The sequence below is a fragment of the Triturus cristatus genome, chromosome 10 (assembly GCF_964204655.1).
Source record: "Triturus cristatus chromosome 10, aTriCri1.1, whole genome shotgun sequence".
NCBI lineage: Eukaryota > Metazoa > Chordata > Amphibia > Caudata > Salamandridae > Triturus > Triturus cristatus.
In genome coordinates this window covers 53,171,505-53,192,096 of record NC_140593.1, presented here as the reverse complement: position 1 = coordinate 53,192,096, position 20,592 = coordinate 53,171,505, and the positions used below count along the sequence as shown (strand labels likewise).

At 44.5% G+C, this 20,592-nt stretch overlaps 1 protein-coding gene across 1 annotated transcript in view; it reads left to right on the top strand.

The window, feature by feature from the left end:
- The window catches only part of LOC146788818 (exocyst complex component 1-like), a 1,992,459-nt gene that overhangs the window by 901,712 nt on the left and 1,070,155 nt on the right, over window positions 1–20,592 (top strand). Inside the window, exons 6-7 of the mRNA XM_085630399.1 lie at window positions 1,406–1,633; window positions 14,473–14,605. Of these exons, the coding sequence (XP_085486525.1) occupies window positions 1,406–1,633; window positions 14,473–14,605 (361 nt within the window). The remainder of the gene's footprint in view (window positions 1–1,405; window positions 1,634–14,472; window positions 14,606–20,592) is intronic.

The following is a 20,592-nucleotide window of genomic DNA, read 5'->3' as shown; positions in this document are numbered from 1 at the left end:
CTCTGATCCAGTAAATGAAACTAACACAGAGCTCTGGCATGCAGCACACTCTGCTAATTTCGGACTGAAACCAACACAGAGCTCTGGCATACAGAACTCTCTGACATACAACACTCTCAGCTAATCCAGTACTGAACTCAACACAGAGCCCTGGCATACAGCACTCTCCGGCATGCAACACTCTCAGCTAATCCAGTAACTGAAACCAACACAGAGCTATGACATCCAGCACTGTCTGACATGCAACACTCTCTGCTAATCCAGTACTGAAACCAACGCAGAGCTTTGGCATGCAGCACTGTCTGACATGCAATTCTCTCTGCTAATCCAGTAACGGAAACCAACACAGAGCTTTTGCATGCAGCACTGTCTGACATGCAACACTCTCTGCTAATCCAGTACTGAAACCAACATAGAGCTTTGGCATGCAGCACTGTCTGACATGCAATACTCTCTGCTAATCCAGTACTGAAACCAACGCAGAGCTTTGGCATGCAGCACTGTCTGACATGCAACACTCTCTGCTAATCCAGTACTGAAACCAACGCAGAGCTTTGGCATGCAGCACTGTCTGACATGCAATACTCTCTGCTAATCCAGTAACTGAAACCAACACAGAGTTTTGGCATGCAGCACTGTCTGACATGCAATACTCTCTGCTAATCCAGTACTGAAACCAAAGCAGAGCTTTGGCATGCAGCACTGTCTGACATGCAATACTCTCTGCTAATCCAGTACTGAAACCAAAGCAGAGCTTTGGCATGCAGCACTGTCTGACATGCAACACTCTCTGCTAATCCAGTACTGAAACCAACGCAGAGCTTTGGCATGCAGCACTGTCTGACATGCAATACTCTCTGCTAATCCAGTACTGAACTCAACACAGAGCTTTGGCATGCAGCACTTCGTGACATGCAACATTCTCTGCTAATCCAGTACTGAAACCAACACAGATCTCTAGCATACAGCACTCTCCGGCATGCAACACTCTCAGCTAATCCAGTAACTGAAACCAACACAGAGCTCTGGCATGCAGCACTTCGTGACATGCAACACTCTCTGCTAATCCAGTGAAACCAACACAGATCTCTAGCATACAGCACTCTCCGGCATGCAACACTCTCAGCTAATCCAGTAACTGAAACCAACACAGAGCTCTGGCATACAAGATTTCGTGACATGCAACACTCTGCTAATCCAGTACTGAAACCAATACAGAGTTCTGACAAACCGCACTCTCCAGCATGCAACACTTTCTGCTAATCCAGTACTGAAATCCACCCAAGGCACTACCTTACTTGACCCAGTTTCCTTCCAGGAGGAGGTATCCATGTATCAGTGTGTATTATTCTTGAAGTCTCTCTCTTCATACATACTGTCACCCCTTTGTTCTCCACTGTCACAGGCTAACCTGCAGTGCATCATCTCATCAGAGCAGCAGGTGGCGCAGGTGATGGAGGCGCTGGACGAGGCCGTGGAGGAGACCGCACGAATGGAGGAGACGCTGAACGTTCATGAGCAGATGCTGCAGACCGTGAAAGAGCAGATGGACCACATCCATGAGGGCAACTCACTGCTGCAGCGCATTGACGCCAACCGCCAGAAGCTGACAGACGAGCTCCTCTTCATTGTGGTACGAGCACTCGTAGTGCCCCTCCCTGCTGACAGGAGGCGCCAGACCTCCAGATATTGCTGGCCTTGCATGCTGCCAAAGGGCCTCACTCGTTCTCCACAGTGCTGGCATGCACTCTTCTAAAGGTTCTCACTCATTCTCATGACTTGCCTCAGACACTTCAAGGGATTCTGACATGCACACTTCTGAAGGGTCTCGCTCATTCTTCACACTTCTGTACACAGACATTTCATTGGAGTGCTGCGCATCACTGGCCTCAGACACTTCTGCAAGGTCTCGCTCGTTCGTCACATTAGTGGCCTCAGACACTGCATTGGAGTGTTGCACATCACTGGCCTCAGAAACTTCAAAGGAGTCGGACACATCACTGGCCTCACACACTTCTGCAAGGTCTTGCTTGTTCTCCACATTACTGGCCTCAGAGACTTCATTGGAGTGCTGCACGTCACTGGCCTCAGACACTTCTTCAAGGCCTCGCTCGTTATTCACATTAGTGGCCTCAGATACGTCATTGGAGTGCTGCACATCATTGGCCTCACACACATCTGCAAGGTCTCGTTCGTTCTCCACATTACTGGCCTCAGACACTTCATTGGAGTGCTGTACATCACTGGCCTGAGACACTTCTGCAAGGTCTTGTTCGTTCTCCACATTACTGGCCTCATACACTTCATTTGAGTGCTGGACATCACTGGCCTCAGACACTTCTGCAAGGTCTCGTTCGTCCTCCACATCATAGGCCTCAGACACTTCTGCAAGGTCTCGCTCGTTCTTCACATTAGTGCCCTCAGACACGTCATTGGATTTCTGCACATCATTGGCCTCACACATATCTGCAAGGTCTAGTTCGTTCTCCACATTACTGGCCTCAGACACTTCATTGGAGTGCTGTACATCACTGGCCTCAGACACTTCTGCAAGGTCTCTTTCGTTCTCCACATTACTGACCTTAGACACTTCATTGAAGTTCTGAACATCACTGGCCCCAGACACTTCTGCAAGGTCTCGTTTGTCCTCCACATCACTAGCCTCAGATACTTCTGCAAGATCTCGCTCGTTCTTCACATTAGTGGCCTCAGATACGTCATTGGAGTTCTGCATATCATTTGCCTCACACACATCTGCAAGGTCTCGTTCGTTCTCCACATTACTGGCCTCAGACACTTCATTGGAGTGCTGTACATCACTGACCTCAGACACTTCTGTAAGGTCTCGTTCGTTCTCAACATTACTGGCCTCAGACACTTCTGCAAGGTCTTACTCATTGTCTATATTACTGGCTCAGACACTTCATTGGAGTGCTGTACATCACTGGCCTCAGACACTTCTGCAAGGTCTTGCTTGCTCTCCACATTACTGGCCTAAGAGACTTCATTGGAGTGCTGCACATCACTGGCCTCAGACACTTCTGCAAGGTCTCACTCATTCTTCACATTACTGGCCTCAGACACTTCATTGGAGTGCTGCACATCACTGGCCTCAGACACTTCTGCAAGGTCTTGCTTGCTCTCCACATTACTGGCCTAAGAGACTTCATTGGAGTGCTGCCCATCACTGGCCCCAGACACTTCTGCAAGGTCTCACTCATTCTTCACATTACTGGCCTCAGACACTTCATTGGAGTGCTGCACATCACTGGCCTCAGACATTTCTGCAAGGTCTTGTTCGTTCTCCACATTACTAGCCTCAGACACTTCATTGGAGTGCTGCACATCACTGGCCACAGACACTTCTGAAGGGTTTCACTCAGTCTCTACATTACTAGCCTCAGACACTTCGTTGGAGTGCTGCACATTACTGGCGTCAGACACATCAAAGGAGTCTGACACATCTCTGGCCTCAGACACTTCTGCAAGGTCTCGCTTGTTCTCAACATTACTGGTCTCAGACATTTCATTGGAGTGCTGCACATCACTGGCCTCAGACACTTTTGCAACGGTCTCTCGCGTTCTTCACATTAGTGGCCTCAGACATTTCAGTGGAGTGCTGCACATCACTGCTTCGTACACTTCTGCAAGGTCTCACTCGTTCTCCACATTAGTGGCCTCAGGCACTTTGAGTGCTGCTGCTCATCACTGGCCTCAGACACTTCTGCAACTTCTCACTCATTCTCCACATAACTGGTTCAGACACTTTATTGGAGTGCTGCACATTACTGGCCCCAAACCCTTCAGAAGGGTTTCACTCATTCTCCACATTACTAGCCTCAGACACTCCGTTGGAGTGCTGCACATTACTGGCGTCAGACTCATCAAAGGAGTCTGACACATCTCTGGCCTCAGACACTTCTACAAGGTCTCCCTTGGTCTGCACATCACTGGCCTCACACTCTTCTGCAAGGTCTCGCTTGTTCTCAACATTACTGGCCTCAGACATTTCATTGGAGTGCTGCACATCACTGGCCTCAGACACTTCTGCAAGGTCTCTCTCATTCTCCACATTAGTGGCCTCAGACATTTCATTGGAGTGCTGCACATCACTGCTTCGTACACTTCTGCAAGGTCTCACTCGTTCTCCACATTAGTGGCCTCTGGAACTTTGAGTGCTGCTCATCACTGGCCTCATTCACTTCAGCAACGTCTCGCTCATTCTCTGCATTACTGGACTCAGACACTTCATTGGAGTGCTCCACATCACTGGCCTCAGACACTTCTGCAAAGTCTTGCTCATTCTCCACTTTAGTGTCCTCAAACACTTCATTGATGTGCTGCACATCACTGCCCTCACACACTTCTGCAAGGTCTCTCTTGTTCTCTACATTAATTGCCCAGACATTTCATTGGAGTGCTGCACATTACTGGCCCCAAACCCTTCAGAAGGGTTTCACTCATTCTCCACATTACTAGCCTCAGACACTTCGTTAGAGTGCTGCACATTACTGGCGTCAGACACATCAAAGGAGTCTGACACATCTCTGGCCTCAGACACTTCTACAAGGTCTCCCTTGGTCTGCACATCACTGGCCTCACACTCTTCTGCAAGGTCCTGCTTGTTCTCAACATTACTGGCCTCAGACATTTCATTGGAGTGGTGCACATCACTAGCCTCAGACACTTCTGCAAGGTCCCTCTCATTCTCCACATTAGTGGCCTCAGACATTTCATTGGAGTGCTGCACATCACTGCTTCGTACACTTCTGCAAGGTCTCACTCGTTCTCCACATTAGTGGCCTCAGGCACTTTGAGTGCTGCTCATTACTGGCCTCATTCACTACTGCAACGTCTCGCTCATTCTCTGCATTACTGGCCTCAGACACTTCATTGGAGTGCTCCACATCACTGGCCTCAGACACTTCTGCAAAGTCTTGCTCATTCTCCACTTTAGTGTCCTCAAACACTTCATTGATGTGCTGCACATCACTGCCCTCACACACATCTGCAAGGTCTCTCTCGTTCTCCACATTACTGGCCACAGACACTCCATTGGAGTGCCATACATCTCTGGCCTATCACACTTCAAAGGAGTCTGACACATCATTGGGCATACACACTTCTGAAGGGTCTCGCTCATTCTTCACACTTTTGGCCTCAGTCACTACATTGGAGTGCTGCACATTACTGAACTCAGACACATCAACAGTGTCACACATCACTGGCCACACACCCTTCTGAAGGGTTTCGTTCAGTGTCCACATTACTGGACTCAGACACATCAACAATGTCACACATCACTGGCCACACACCGTTCTGAAGGGTTTCGTTCAGTGTCCACATTACTGGACTCAGACACTTCAACAGTGTCACACATCACTGGCCACACACCCTCCTGAAGGGTTTCGTTCAGTGTCCACATTACTGGACTCAGACACATCAACAGTGTCACACATCACTGGCCACACACCCTTCTGAAGGGTTTCGTTCAGTGTCCACATTAATGGACTCAGACATTTCAACAGTGTCACACATCACTGGCCACACACCCTTCTGAAGGGTTTCGTTCAGTGTCCACATTACTGGACTGAGACACATCAACAGTGTCACACATCACTGGCAACACACCCTTCTACAGGGTTTAGTTCAGTGTCCCCATTACTGAACTCAGACACATTAACAGTGTCACACATCACTGGCCACACACCCTTCTACAGGGTTTCGTTCAGTTTCCACATTACTGGACTCAAACACATCAACAATGTCACACATCACTGGCCACACACCCTTCTGAAGGGTTTCGTTCAGTGTCCACATTACTGGACTCAGACACATCAACAGTGTCACTCATCACTGGCCACACACCCTACTGAAGGGTTTATTTAATTAGGGTTCTATATAGTGCGAACAAGACCCTTTCGGGTGACAGAGCGCTTTACAAACAGTGTGCTAAGAAAAGGGGATACAACAGAAGTCTGCAGATATATACCGACGGACTAATGGCATATAGGTAATAGGAGTACAAAATGAAGCATAAATCCAAGGTCTAGAACATATTAAGACGAGGTAAGAGCTAGCGGATAAATAGGAAGGAGGAAATGATCTAGGGGAGATGAGGCGAGTCCTCAGTATGTGCAGAGCTTATTGGATAGAAAGAGTTTAACTTCTTTCTTGAAGGTGAATGTGGATGGGTTGCATCTGTTTGCAGTAGGAATATAGTTCCAAATTCTTGGGCAAAACCTCATTAAACTGGACCACCCAGAACGCCCAGGTGGTGGCCTAGCTTACATTCATAGATCACTTTCGATGAAACAGTCACACACTGCTCCTTTGTCATCCTGGGAATACTGTACCTGTCTTTATGATGCTGTTCTCATCATTATATCTCTCAGGTGTGCAGAAAATGTATGGAAACTCACGTCAATATGCTGCTCCCCTAAATGTTGTGAAGGTCTGGAATACAAACCATACAAACTGTGTGTTCTTCAGCATCTCTTGACGAACGCTGCTCCCCTGCAATGGTGTGAGGGTCTGGAAGACAAACCATAGAAATTGTGTGTTTTTCAGCATCTCTTGACATACTCTTCTCCTCATGGTGTGACGGTCTGGAAGATGAATCATAGAAATTGTGTGTTCTTCAGCATCTCTTGACAAACGCTGCTCCCCTGCAATGGTGTGAGGGTCTAGAAGACAAACCATAGAAACTGTGTAATCTTCAGGATCTCATGACATACGCTGCCCTCCTCAATGGTGTGATGGTCTGGAAGACAAATTACACAAAATATGTGTTCTACAGCATCTCTTGACATATGCTGCCCTCCTCAATGGTGTGATGGTCTGGAAGACAAACCATAGAAACTGTGTAATCTTCAGCATCTCTTGACATACGCTGCCCTCCTCAATGGTGTGATGGTCTGGAAGACAAATTACACAAAATATGTGTTCTTCAGCATCTCTTGACATATGCTGCCCTCCTCAATGGTGTGATGGTCTGGAAGACAAATTACACAAAATATGTGTTCTTCAGCATCTCTTGACATATGCTTCTCTCCTCCTGGTGTGACGGTCTGGAAGATGAACCATAGAAACTGTGCGTTCTTCAGCATCTCGTGACAAACACTACTCCCCTCCAATTGTGTGATGGTCTGGAAGACAAACCATAGAAACTGTGTAATCTTCAGCATCTCTTGACATACGCTGCCCTCCTCAATGGTGTGATGGTCTGGAAGATAAATTACACAAAATATGTGTTCTTCAGCATCTCTTGACATATGCTGCCCTCCTCAATGGTGTGATGGTCTGGAAGACAAATTACACAAAATATGTGTTCTTCAGCATCTCTTGACATATGCTTCTCTCCTCCTGGTGTGACGGTCTGGAAGATGAACCATAGAAACTGTGCGTTCTTCAGCATCTCTTGACAAACACTACTCCCCTCCAATTGCGTGATGGTCTGGAAGACAAACCATAGAAACTGTGTAATCTTCAGCATCTCTTGACATACGCTGCCCTCCTCAATGGTGTGATGGTCTGGAAGACAAATTACACAAAATATGTGTTCTTCAGCATCTCTTGACATATGCTGCCCTCCTCAATGGTGTGATGGTCTGGAAGACAAATGACACAAAATATGTGTTCTTCAGCATCTCTTGACATATGCTTCTCTCCTCCTGGTGTGACGGTCTGGAAGATGAACCATAGAAACTGTGCGTTCTTCAGCATCTCTTGACAAACACTACTCCCCTCCAATTGTGTGATGGTCTGGAAGACAAAACATAGAAACTGTGTAATCTTCAGCATCTCTTGACATACGCTGCCCTCCTCAATGGTGTGATGGTCTGGAAGACAAATTACACAAAATATGTGTTCTTCAGCATCTCTTGACATATGCTGCCCTCCTCAATGGTGTGATGGTCTGGAAGACAAATTACACAAAATATGTGTTCTTCAGCATCTCTTGGCATATGCTTCTCTCCTCCTGGTGTGACGGTCTGGAAGATGAACCATAGAAACTGTGCGTTCTTCAGCATCTCTTGACAAACACTACTCCCCTCCAATTGTGTGATGGTCTGGAAGACAAACCATAGAAACTGTGTAATCTTCAGCATCTCTTGACATAGGCTGCCCTCCTCAATGGTGTGATGGTCTGGAAGACAAATTACACAAAATATGTGTTCTTCAGCATCTCTTGACATATGCTTCTCTCCTCCTGGTGTGACGGTCTGGAAGATGAACCATAGAAACTGTGCGTTCTTCAGCATCTCTTGACAAACACTACTCCCCTCCAATTGTGTGATGGTCTGGAAGACAAACCATAGAAACTGTGTAATCTTCAGCATCTCTTGACATACGCTGCCCTCCTCAATGGTGTGATGGTCTGGAAGACAAATTACACAAAATATGTGTTCTTTAGCATCTCTTGACATATGCTGCCCTCCTCAATGGTGTGATGGTCTGGAAGACAAATTACACAAAATATGTGTTCTTCAGCATCTCTTGACATATGCTTCTCTCCTCCTGGTGTGACGGTCTGGAAGATGAACCATAGAAACTGTGCGTTCTTCAGCATCTCTTGACAAACACTACTCCCCTCCAATTGTGTGATGGTCTGGAAGACAAACCATAGAAACTGTGTAATCTTCAGCATCTCTTGACATACGCTGCCCTCCTCAATGGTGTGATGGTCTGGAAGACAAATTACACAAAATATGTGTTCTTCAGCATCTCTTGACATATGCTGCCCTCCTCAATGGTGTGATGGTCTGGAAGACAAATTACACAAAATATGTGTTCTTCAGCATCTCTTGACATATGCTTCTCTCCTCCTGGTGTGACGGTCTGGAAGATGAACCATAGAAACTGTGCGTTCTTCAGCATCTCTTGACAAACACTACTCCCCTCCAATTGTGTGATGGTCTGGAAGACAAACCATAGAAACTGTGTAATCTTCAGCATCTCTTGACATACGCTGCCCTCCTCAATGGTGTGATGGTCTGGAAGACAAATTACACAAAATATGTGTTCTTAAGCATCTCTTGGCATATGCTTCTCTCCTCCTGGTGTGACGGTCTGGAAGATGAACCATAGAAACTGTGCGTTCTTCAGCATCTCTTGACAAACACTACTCCCCTCCAATTGTGTGATGGTCTGGAAGACAAAACATAGAAACTGTGTAATCTTCAGCATCTCTTGACATACGCTGCCCTCCTCAATGGTGTGATGGTCTGGAAGACAAATTACACAAAATATGTGTTCTTCAGCATCTCTTGACATATGCTGCCCTCCTCAATGGTGTGATGGTCTGGAAGACAAATTACACAAAATATGTGTTCTTCAGCATCTCTTGACATATGCTGCCCTCCTCAATGGTGTGATGGTCTGGAAGACAAATTACACAAAATATGTGTTCTTCAGCATCTCTTGGCATATGCTTCTCTCCTCCTGGTGTGACGGTCTGGAAGATGAACCATAGAAACTGTGCGTTCTTCAGCATCTCTTGACAAACACTACTCCCCTCCAATTGTGTGATGGTCTGGAAGACAAACCATAGAAACTGTGTAATCTTCAGCATCTCTTGACATACGCTGCCCTCCTCAATGGTGTGATGGTCTGGAAGACAAATTACACAAAATATGTGTTCTTCAGCATCTCTTGACATATGCTTCTCTCCTCCTGGTGTGACGGTCTGGAAGATGAACCATAGAAACTGTGCGTTCTTCAGCATCTCTTGACAAACACTACTCCCCTCCAATTGTGTGATGGTCTGGAAGACAAACCATAGAAACTGTGTAATCTTCAGCATCTCTTGACATACGCTGCCCTCCTCAATGGTGTGATGGTCTGGAAGACAAATTACACAAAATATGTGTTCTTTAGCATCTCTTGACATATGCTGCCCTCCTCAATGGTGTGATGGTCTGGAAGACAAATTACACAAAATATGTGTTCTTCAGCATCTCTTGACATATGCTTCTCTCCTCCTGGTGTGACGGTCTGGAAGATGAACCATAGAAACTGTGCGTTCTTCAGCATCTCTTGACAAACACTACTCCCCTCCAATTGTGTGATGGTCTGGAAGACAAACCATAGAAACTGTGTAATCTTCAGCATCTCTTGACATACGCTGCCCTCCTCAATGGTGTGATGGTCTGGAAGACAAATTACACAAAATATGTGTTCTTCAGCATCTCTTGACATATGCTGCCCTCCTCAATGGTGTGATGGTCTGGAAGACAAATTACACAAAATATGTGTTCTTCAGCATCTCTTGACATATGCTTCTCTCCTCCTGGTGTGACGGTCTGGAAGATGAACCATAGAAACTGTGCGTTCTTCAGCATCTCTTGACAAACACTACTCCCCTCCAATTGTGTGATGGTCTGGAAGACAAACCATAGAAACTGTGTATTCTTCAGCATCTCTTGACATACGCTGCCCTCCTCAATGGTGTGATGGTCTGGAAGACAAATTACACAAAATATGTGTTCTTCAGCATCTCTTGGCATATGCTTCTCTCCTCCTGGTGTGACGGTCTGGAAGATGAACCATAGAAACTGTGCGTTCTTCAGCATCTCTTGACAAACACTACTCCCCTCCAATTGTGTGATGGTCTGGAAGACAAAACATAGAAACTGTGTAATCTTCAGCATCTCTTGACATACGCTGCCCTCCTCAATGGTGTGATGGTCTGGAAGACAAATTACACAAAATATGTGTTCTTCAGCATCTCTTGACATATGCTGCCCTCCTCAATGGTGTGATGGTCTGGAAGACAAATTACACAAAATATGTGTTCTTCAGCATCTCTTGGCATATGCTTCTCTCCTCCTGGTGTGACGGTCTGGAAGATGAACCATAGAAACTGTGCGTTCTTCAGCATCTCTTGACAAACACTACTCCCCTCCAATTGTGTGATGGTCTGGAAGACAAACCATAGAAACTGTGTAATCTTCAGCATCTCTTGACATACGCTGCCCTCCTCAATGGTGTGATGGTCTGGAAGACAAATTACACAAAATATGTGTTCTTCAGCATCTCTTGACATATGCTTCTCTCCTCCTGGTGTGACGGTCTGGAAGATGAACCATAGAAACTGTGCGTTCTTCAGCATCTCTTGACAAACACTACTCCCCTCCAATTGTGTGATGGTCTGGAAGACAAACCATAGAAACTGTGTAATCTTCAGCATCTCTTGACATACGCTGCCCTCCTCAATGGTGTGATGGTCTGGAAGACAAATTACACAAAATATGTGTTCTTTAGCATCTCTTGACATATGCTGCCCTCCTCAATGGTGTGATGGTCTGGAAGACAAATTACACAAAATATGTGTTCTTCAGCATCTCTTGACATATGCTTCTCTCCTCCTGGTGTGACGGTCTGGAAGATGAACCATAGAAACTGTGCGTTCTTCAGCATCTCTTGACAAACACTACTCCCCTCCAATTGTGTGATGGTCTGGAAGACAAACCATAGAAACTGTGTAATCTTCAGCATCTCTTGACATACGCTGCCCTCCTCAATGGTGTGATGGTCTGGAAGACAAATTACACAAAATATGTGTTCTTCAGCATCTCTTGACATATGCTGCCCTCCTCAATGGTGTGATGGTCTGGAAGACAAATTACACAAAATATGTGTTCTTCAGCATCTCTTGACATATGCTTCTCTCCTCCTGGTGTGACGGTCTGGAAGATGAACCATAGAAACTGTGCGTTCTTCAGCATCTCTTGACAAACACTACTCCCCTCCAATTGTGTGATGGTCTGGAAGACAAAACATAGAAACTGTGTAATCTTCAGCATCTCTTGACATACGCTGCCCTCCTCAATGGTGTGATGGTCTGGAAGACAAATTACACAAAATATGTGTTCTTCAGCATCTCTTGACATATGCTGCCCTCCTCAATGGTGTGATGGTCTGGAAGACAAATTACACAAAATATGTGTTCTTCAGCATCTCTTGGCATATGCTTCTCTCCTCCTGGTGTGACGGTCTGGAAGATGAACCATAGAAACTGTGCGTTCTTCAGCATCTCTTGACAAACACTACTCCCCTCCAATTGTGTGATGGTCTGGAAGACAAACCATAGAAACTGTGTAATCTTCAGCATCTCTTGACATACGCTGCCCTCCTCAATGGTGTGATGGTCTGGAAGACAAATTACACAAAATATGTGTTCTTCAGCATCTCTTGACATATGCTTCTCTCCTCCTGGTGTGACGGTCTGGAAGATGAACCATAGAAACTGTGCGTTCTTCAGCATCTCTTGACAAACACTACTCCCCTCCAATTGTGTGATGGTCTGGAAGACAAACCATAGAAACTGTGTAATCTTCAGCATCTCTTGACATACGCTGCCCTCCTCAATGGTGTGATGGTCTGGAAGACAAATTACACAAAATATGTGTTCTTTAGCATCTCTTGACATATGCTGCCCTCCTCAATGGTGTGATGGTCTGGAAGACAAATTACACAAAATATGTGTTCTTCAGCATCTCTTGACATATGCTTCTCTCCTCCTGGTGTGACGGTCTGGAAGATGAACCATAGAAACTGTGCGTTCTTCAGCATCTCTTGACAAACACTACTCCCCTCCAATTGTGTGATGGTCTGGAAGACAAACCATAGAAACTGTGTAATCTTCAGCATCTCTTGACATACTCTGCCCTCCTCAATGGTGTGATGGTCTGGAAGACAAATTACACAAAATATGTGTTCTTCAGCATCTCTTGACATATGCTGCCCTCCTCAATGGTGTGATGGTCTGGAAGACAAATTACACAAAATATGTGTTCTTCAGCATCTCTTGACATATGCTTCTCTCCTCCTGGTGTGACGGTCTGGAAGATGAACCATAGAAACTGTGCGTTCTTCAGCATCTCTTGACAAACACTACTCCCCTCCAATTGTGTGATGGTCTGGAAGACAAACCATAGAAACTGTGTAATCATCAGCATCTCTTGACATACGCTGCCCTCCTCAATGGTGTGATGGTCTGGAAGACAAATTACACAAAATATGTGTTCTTCAGCATCTCTTGACATATGCTGCCCTCCTCAATGGTGTGATGGTCTGGAAGACAAATTACACAAAATATGTGTTCTTCAGCATCTCTTGACATATGCTTCTCTCCTCCTGGTGTGACGGTCTGGAAGATGAACCATAGAAACTGTGCGTTCTTCAGCATCTCTTGACAAACACTACTCCCCTCCAATTGTGTGATGGTCTGGAAGACAAACCATAGAAACTGTGTAATCTTCAGCATCTCTTAACATACGCTGCTCTCCTCAATGGTGTGAAGGCCTGGAAGACAAAACACACAAACTCTTTGTTCTTCAGTATCTCTTGACATACTCTGCTCTCCTCAATGGTGTGAGAGTCTGGAAGACTAATCACAAAAATTGTGTATTCTTCAGAATCTCTTCACATATGCTGCACTCCTCAGTGTTGTGGCATGTCTGGAATAAAATCCATACAAACTGTTTGTTCTTCAGCATCTCTTGACGTATTCTGCTCCTCAATGGTGTGAGAATCTGGAAGACAAACCACACAAACTGTGTTCTTAGGCATCTTTTGACATACACTACTTTTCTCAAATATGTGTAGGTCTGGAAGATAAACCACATGAACTGTGTTTTCTTCAGCATCTCTTGGCATACACTACTCTCCTCAATCATGTGAAGGTCTGGAAGACAAACCATACAATCCATGTGTTCTTCAGCATCTTTTGACCTACGCTGCTCTCCTCAATGGTGTAAAGGTCTGGAAGACAAACCATGCAATTTGCGTGTTCTTTAGCATGTTGTTTCACTGCAGCAAGGGCACCTTTCAAAAAGAGCAGACGTAGCTTTGCAGGGGCACCTGAGAATAGCCTCTGTTTGGGTAACAAAAAATAAAAAAATAAACTTCCTCCCACTAGAAAAACAAGAGGGTTAGATAGCTGAAACTCTGAGATTTTGCAGGATGCTTCAAAAATATATTTTGACTGAAAAATAGGCACTGCCGTATTCAGGGGTCTTCCATCTTAAATTGCCTAAATGACACTGCTTCGCACAACGGGACGTTGAAGCGCCTCAATCCCTGAAAGGAGCAATGTTTAAGTTTCCTCCATGTAAAACAGTGATGCTGATATGCAGTCTTAACTGATTGTTTTTTTTTTGGAGGGTGTGTATTAAAATTGCCTTTTTAGCCATATACATTACAGAGTCAAAATGTGATGTAATTGTATGTTGCTCTATTCAAAATAGCTGGGAAATGTTACCTCATTTAAACCTGTTTTTATCCTTTTTTAGTAAGGTAATTTATTTTTAAAATGAAAAATATATCTATTAATATGTGCTTCAAGACTGCACTTACAAGTGGCAAATTCTGCTGTTTGTGAATTCAAAGAAGATCTCCCTGATGGGGAACAAGGATTTGAACAATGTAAATCGCTTTTACAAACCGTCTGCTATTGTCCATCCACAGGACAGCCTGGACCTCAGTGAGCATCACTGTAGCATCCTGAATAACAGTGACCTCTCTAGCTCCTCCAGATTGAAGCATAACATCACAGCTGTTGAAGCCTTGAGAAGCTGCATGAGTGTCCGGCTGAACCCAGGTGGGCAGTGTGCAGCTGTGTGCTTTTGTCAATGTATATAACACTAGTGTGCTCTGACTGTCACACTGTTAGTATATCACACACTTGAGCCCTTAATGCTGCACTGTTAGTATATTCCACACTTCTCACTGACACACTTAGTATATCACACACTTGAGCTCTCACTGTCACACTGTTAGCATATCACACACTTGAGCTGTCACTATCACACTGTTAGTATATCACACTCTTGAGCACTCACTGCCAAATTGTTAGTATTTCACATACTTGGTCTCTCACTTTCACATAGTCAGTATATCACACACTCAAGTACTTTCATTGCAATATATTATATATATATTATACACCAGAGGAGTCACACTTTCAGTATACCATACTCTTGTCTTGAGCACTTTCACTATCAGGAAGAGGTTTGGCGCCGCGGCCAGGGCGACTGACTCCGGAATCTGGGGATCACGGTTTGATCCCTGGTGCCGCCAGCAGATTAGCCCAGCACCATGTGACTCTGGGCAATAGCTTGCTTAATCTTCCTGACGGCCCCCAGCGCCTAGAGACCCTTACGGGTGATTGTTCACGCTTTACAAATGTGGATTATTATTATAATTATCACAGTCAGTGTATCACTCAATGGAGCGTTCTCACAGTCATCCAGTCATTATAGTCAACACTGGAGCACTCACACCTATTAGAGTCAGCACATCACACACTGGAGCACTTCTGATGGGCTGGATTTGAGGGTTGTTGTGGGATGGAATGGGAATATTTGGAAGTTGCTAGGTGCCCCTTTCACTAGAGTACCAGACTTGTCAGTTGCAGTGAGGTCTGTGACCCTGGCAGAGAGACGTGGTGTGTTGTCTGCCTATGAAGAATAAAAGAAATACGAAACCTACTATCAGAAGAAGTGGTAGTACACCTACATAAGTTTAATGTCCAAATAAACACCCAGCACAGATGTTAAAAGACAGGACAGAAACACCAATGTCAATATGAAAACATGTTTTAGGTCTGGATCCAAGAATGGCGAATTACAAAAATTGCCCTGCTTTAGGCAAAACATGTATAAAGTGCAAACAGCTGGTCACTTTGCAAGAGTCTACAGGAACACTCAAAACATAGTGCATCTAGGTGAACATCTTGATCCACTTCCTCCAAGCGGTCATGATAATGCCAATTCTGAAAGCAGAGTAATCCTGTCAATACAAATGGTGTCCACGGCAATCAATCAAGAGAAGGAAGTTGACCTGATATGTGAGATATTTATTGGGCAGGTACCTGCAAGTGACATGGTGGATTCTTAGTATCCCATCACAATCATATCTGATAAGTTGTTTGCTCAAGAATGGAGTCTCCTGAATCTGTCTACACTAGACATTCACAATGTTGCTTTTGAGGGACTGAAAATGTACATGATGGAGTACTATAAAGAGGATATTAGGTACAAAGACAGATGGATTCATAAGGGGGTATAACATTCTAGGCTGGAGAGACCAAGGATAATTTGGCATGGTGTTGAGACCCGGTACGGCGAATCCCATCTCTTTGGTGGATCCAATAGTGATGAAAGAGTCATGTTGTTGTTTGAGGCTTGGCCTGGTCTAAAGGTACACACCCGGATGCAGTGCCAGTAGAACAAAAAGGTAGGAATGTAGCACTGAGCTTACGGGGAAGGTTGAAGGGCCATTTGGAGAAGCTATACAAGGATAAAGTCATAGAACCAAAAAACTTCTCACAGTGGAGTTCTCCCATAGTGATGATGATGAAGAAACCTAGAGAACTCATGCTCTGTGTCAATCTTAGGGCACTTAATAGGCACATTTTGGTGGATTGCTTTCCTCTTCACAAAATCCAGGCGATCTTAGCTCAACTGGGCAGAGCAAACATTTTTACCACACTCAATCTAAGAGCAGCGTATCATCAGGTGCAACTGTCTTCAGACTCTTGTCCTTTGACATGATTTAACACCCCATTTGGCGTGTACGGGTTCCTACGCATGCCATTTAGCCTCACCTTAGCTTCATCTGTTTTTCAAAATCTCATGTATCATATTTTGGCGGAGGTGGATGGGGTTTTGGTGTATCCGGACACTATTCTGATTTTCTCAGACACTGTTCAATCACACTTAGAACTACTGAGTAAAGTGTTGGGAGTATTAGAGAAGTATGGATTTATGGAAAAAAAGGAAAAATATAAGTTGATGGTAGAAAAGGTTCAGTATTTAGGACATAATTTGTCTGGGGCAGGAATCACTCCCAAGGAATCCATTTACAAGCAATAGAAAATAGTACCTCACCCGCAAATGAGGATAGTTAAAATCATTCCTGGGAGTGTGCGAATATTACTCAAGATTTGTGCAAAACCTTGCTCTTCAAACTAAGCCTTTGAGGCAGTTGCTGAGATTAGGGGCAACATTTGTCTGGGGACAGGAACAGTCATAAATATTTGACTGACTCTAATCTTTGGCAATTTATGCTCCAGCGCTTCAAGCATTAAGAGATGAGGTACCATCCATAGTCACAGTTGATGCCAGTCGCTTGGGAATAGAAACTGTGTTGAGCCAAATTGTAGAAGGAAGGGAGAACACTATTGCCTTTCCATTCCGACATTTATCAGTAGCAGAAAAGAATGACAGACCTATAGAAAGAGAGGCTCTAGCTTGTGCTTCGAGGTGGTACATAATTCTTTCACTTATTTGTGGGGAAGAGTTTACTTGAGTTACAGATCACAAACCTTTGGTACATCTGTTGAATTACAAGGGTCTGGAAAATGCCAGTCCCAGGTTACTAATGTTACTATCTGGGGTGTATGAATATAATTTCGAGGTGAAACACATCCCAAGCAGAAAAAATTGCAGAGCAGAATTCTTGCCAAATTGTCCTTCAGACTTTAACCAGTGTGATGACTGTATCATGGAAGAATAATTTGTGGTAGGGCTTGTTGATTGTGTGGTGGCTGCAAAGGTTGTTATCACTCAACAGGAGTGGAAGCAGTTTGCAAACAATGATATGTGTCAGGGAAAGCTTAGGGAGGTCATTACGCATGGATGGGCTAGAGAAGGTTTAGTTCCCATAAAGATGAAAGAGTATAGAAAATCAGAGAAGAATTGAGTGTTGAAGAGGGATTGGTTTTGAGAGGGAACCTACTTAGCCCTTCGGCTAATTTAAGATTTAAACTAGTCATGTTAACCCATCAGGGCCACACTGGGTTGATAGGAACCAAAAAAAGGTTGATATTATACTAGTGGTGTCCCCGGATGGATACGGATGTGATGGTAGCTGTGAACAGATGTTTTGAGTGTCCAAATGAAGATAAATCCTTGCATACACACAATCATCCAATGTGTCGGGTAAAATTTCCAAACTCTCCTTGGGAGAAATTGGAGATGGACTTTATTGGTCCTATAAATTCTTTCAATGTGAGTATGTGATTCGCGTCAGTGGTGGTGGACTATCATTCGAAGTGATTTTCTTACAGGTTCATGGGAGAATCAAACACAGGTAATGTCATAATCTTCTTCTATCGGGAGGAATCCCATCGTTTTTTAGTCACTGATTGAAGAGTTCAGTTCAAGTTGCTACAAATGGAGATCTTTTAGAAGAAACTGAGCACTAAGTATCGCACTACAACCTTATATAGTCCCCAGAGTAATGGCATGGTGGAGAGAGTCAACTGTGTGTTGAAGGAGACCGTGCCGTTGTCTCTTTCTTCTGGTTTGAATGTGGAAAAAACTATTGAAGAGAGGATTTGTAGTTACTATAACAAACCACACTCTACTGCAGGAGTAGCTCCGTTTCCCTTATTGCAAGGCAGATGTTCCATTAATAAGTTGTCCCCACATTAGGTGGTAAAAAGGACAGAATCTGACAGGAGTTTGGCCAAGATAGAAGAAGAAGTGAAAGCAAAAGTAGAGAAACAACAGTTAGAGAGCAAACTTAGATATGATCAAGTGAAAAATGTCAAGGATGTGGTTTTCTATGTATGGGATCAGGTGGGGGTAAGATGACCACTTGGCATGGTATCTCTAAGTTATATCCTTATACTACAGTAGGGTAAATCTCTTAAGCTTTTGGTCAAGGTGGAGAATAGTAAATGGTGGAGTAAGAGAAACATTGCTAAAGTAAGTAGCGATCCGGCCCCTGCGAGTCTTGGCTTAATTGGTGGCTGCAAGATATGTCCCCCCCTTCAGCACCAGTGACTACGGCTAAAAATGTACGGGTTAAACTGGATTCTACCCTCTGAATGAAGGCCCAGATACAATCAGTGGGCGTGACCTGCTTTGGGTTGTTGAGAATGCTGCGAAACTTCCTCCCCCTACTTCCTGTCTCACATAGGAAGACGGTCGTACAGGCCTTGGTGATCTCTAGGCTGGATTATGTCAACTCCCTCTACCTAGGCCTTCCTGTGTATCTGGTCAGCCGTCTTCAAATGATCCAAAACGCTGCGGCCAGGGCCATTTTTCTGCTAGGTCCCAGGACACACACAACCCCTTTGCTGGTCTCCCTGCATTGGCTCCCAGTTCAGAAACTGATCCATTTTAAATCATTGGTGCTGGTCTTTAAAGCCTTCCATAAGATTGGGGCTCCTTATCTCAATGAAAGATTTCAACATTACATTCCCCAACGCACTCTGACGTCTTCCGCTCAGCTTCTGACCTTCACTCCTAAGGTCAGGCTGTTGAGGATTGGGGGCAGAGCCTTTCAAGTGGCAGCTTCTCGTTTATGGAACTCTCTGCCACTCGGTCTCAGACAGGCGGAAGACCTCCTCACGTTTAGGCGGAAATTAAAGACCTGGCTGTTTCAGCTGTAAATCTTTCAGATTACTTTTCGGAAGCAGAGTTTCTCTTTCTGTTAGTTATTGCGTGGTTTTTGTTTCAGCGTCGGGACACTCCTGGGAGTAGCCACGCGCTTTATAAGTGCCATATAACATAACATAACATGTTGCAGTTCTGGGGTGCGGGGGAACGGAGACAAATCAGTACATGAAAATAAAAATGAGTGAATAGTCAGGTGCATGGTCTTGCAAGATCAGTTAGCTTCCTCAGAGCTCAGTAGTTCCTAGTACTTCAGGAGTATCTGGATTGGGAACACCTACATCTACTGAGAGGTGGCTGTTAAATCGTAGGTCATTGTTATTTAGAGCAGCCTAGCTGCAGCCTAAATAACTATGATCTATACTGGCACACAGGTAGGAACATCTTCAAATAGGTTTTGAATGTATGTGTATCAGGTGCTGTGTAATCCCATCCTCAGTGGTGCACATGTCAAAAGCATTCGCACTCATTCAGTATATCAGCCTGGAGCACTCCGACTAGTATGCATTCAATATATCATACATCGAAGTACCTCTGCTTTCATAAAGGTAGCATATCACTCAGTGGAGCGCTTTCACTGTCACACGTTCAGTATATCATACACTGAACCCCTTCCTGCCATTATGTTAGTATATCATATTGGAGCACTCTCACTGTGACACATACCACACACTAAAAACTCATTGTGATACAGTCTGTGTGACACACACTGGAATACTCTGTCACACAGTGTATCTAACACCGGATCTCTCTTGCTGTCAGTCAAACATCAGCTATTGTTTTAATCTTGTGTCTTCGAATGCAGAGACTACTTTATGAAAACATGTGTTACTGAAAATGCAATAATTGATGTAGTGTGATTCCATCAAATGCACCTCTCTAACATATTTGTCTGCTCTGCATACGTGTCGGGAAGTTATGAAAAGCAAGGGGATTGTTTAGTTTAGAAGTTATTCAAGGATGTCATAAGCAATATGACAGTTCCCCTTCATAATTCTGTTTTTTACTTTATTTCAGTCACTTGCTTTTAGCGTTCTTTATTTTCATTTCAGCAGAAAGTTTGAGGTTCTTAAACATTTGCAGATCCAGTTCCATTTTAGCTACAATTTCCATTTTAGTTGGCCTGTCACCACTTCAGTTCACAGTGCATAAAGTGAAGACAGGCTAACTAATGTGCCAG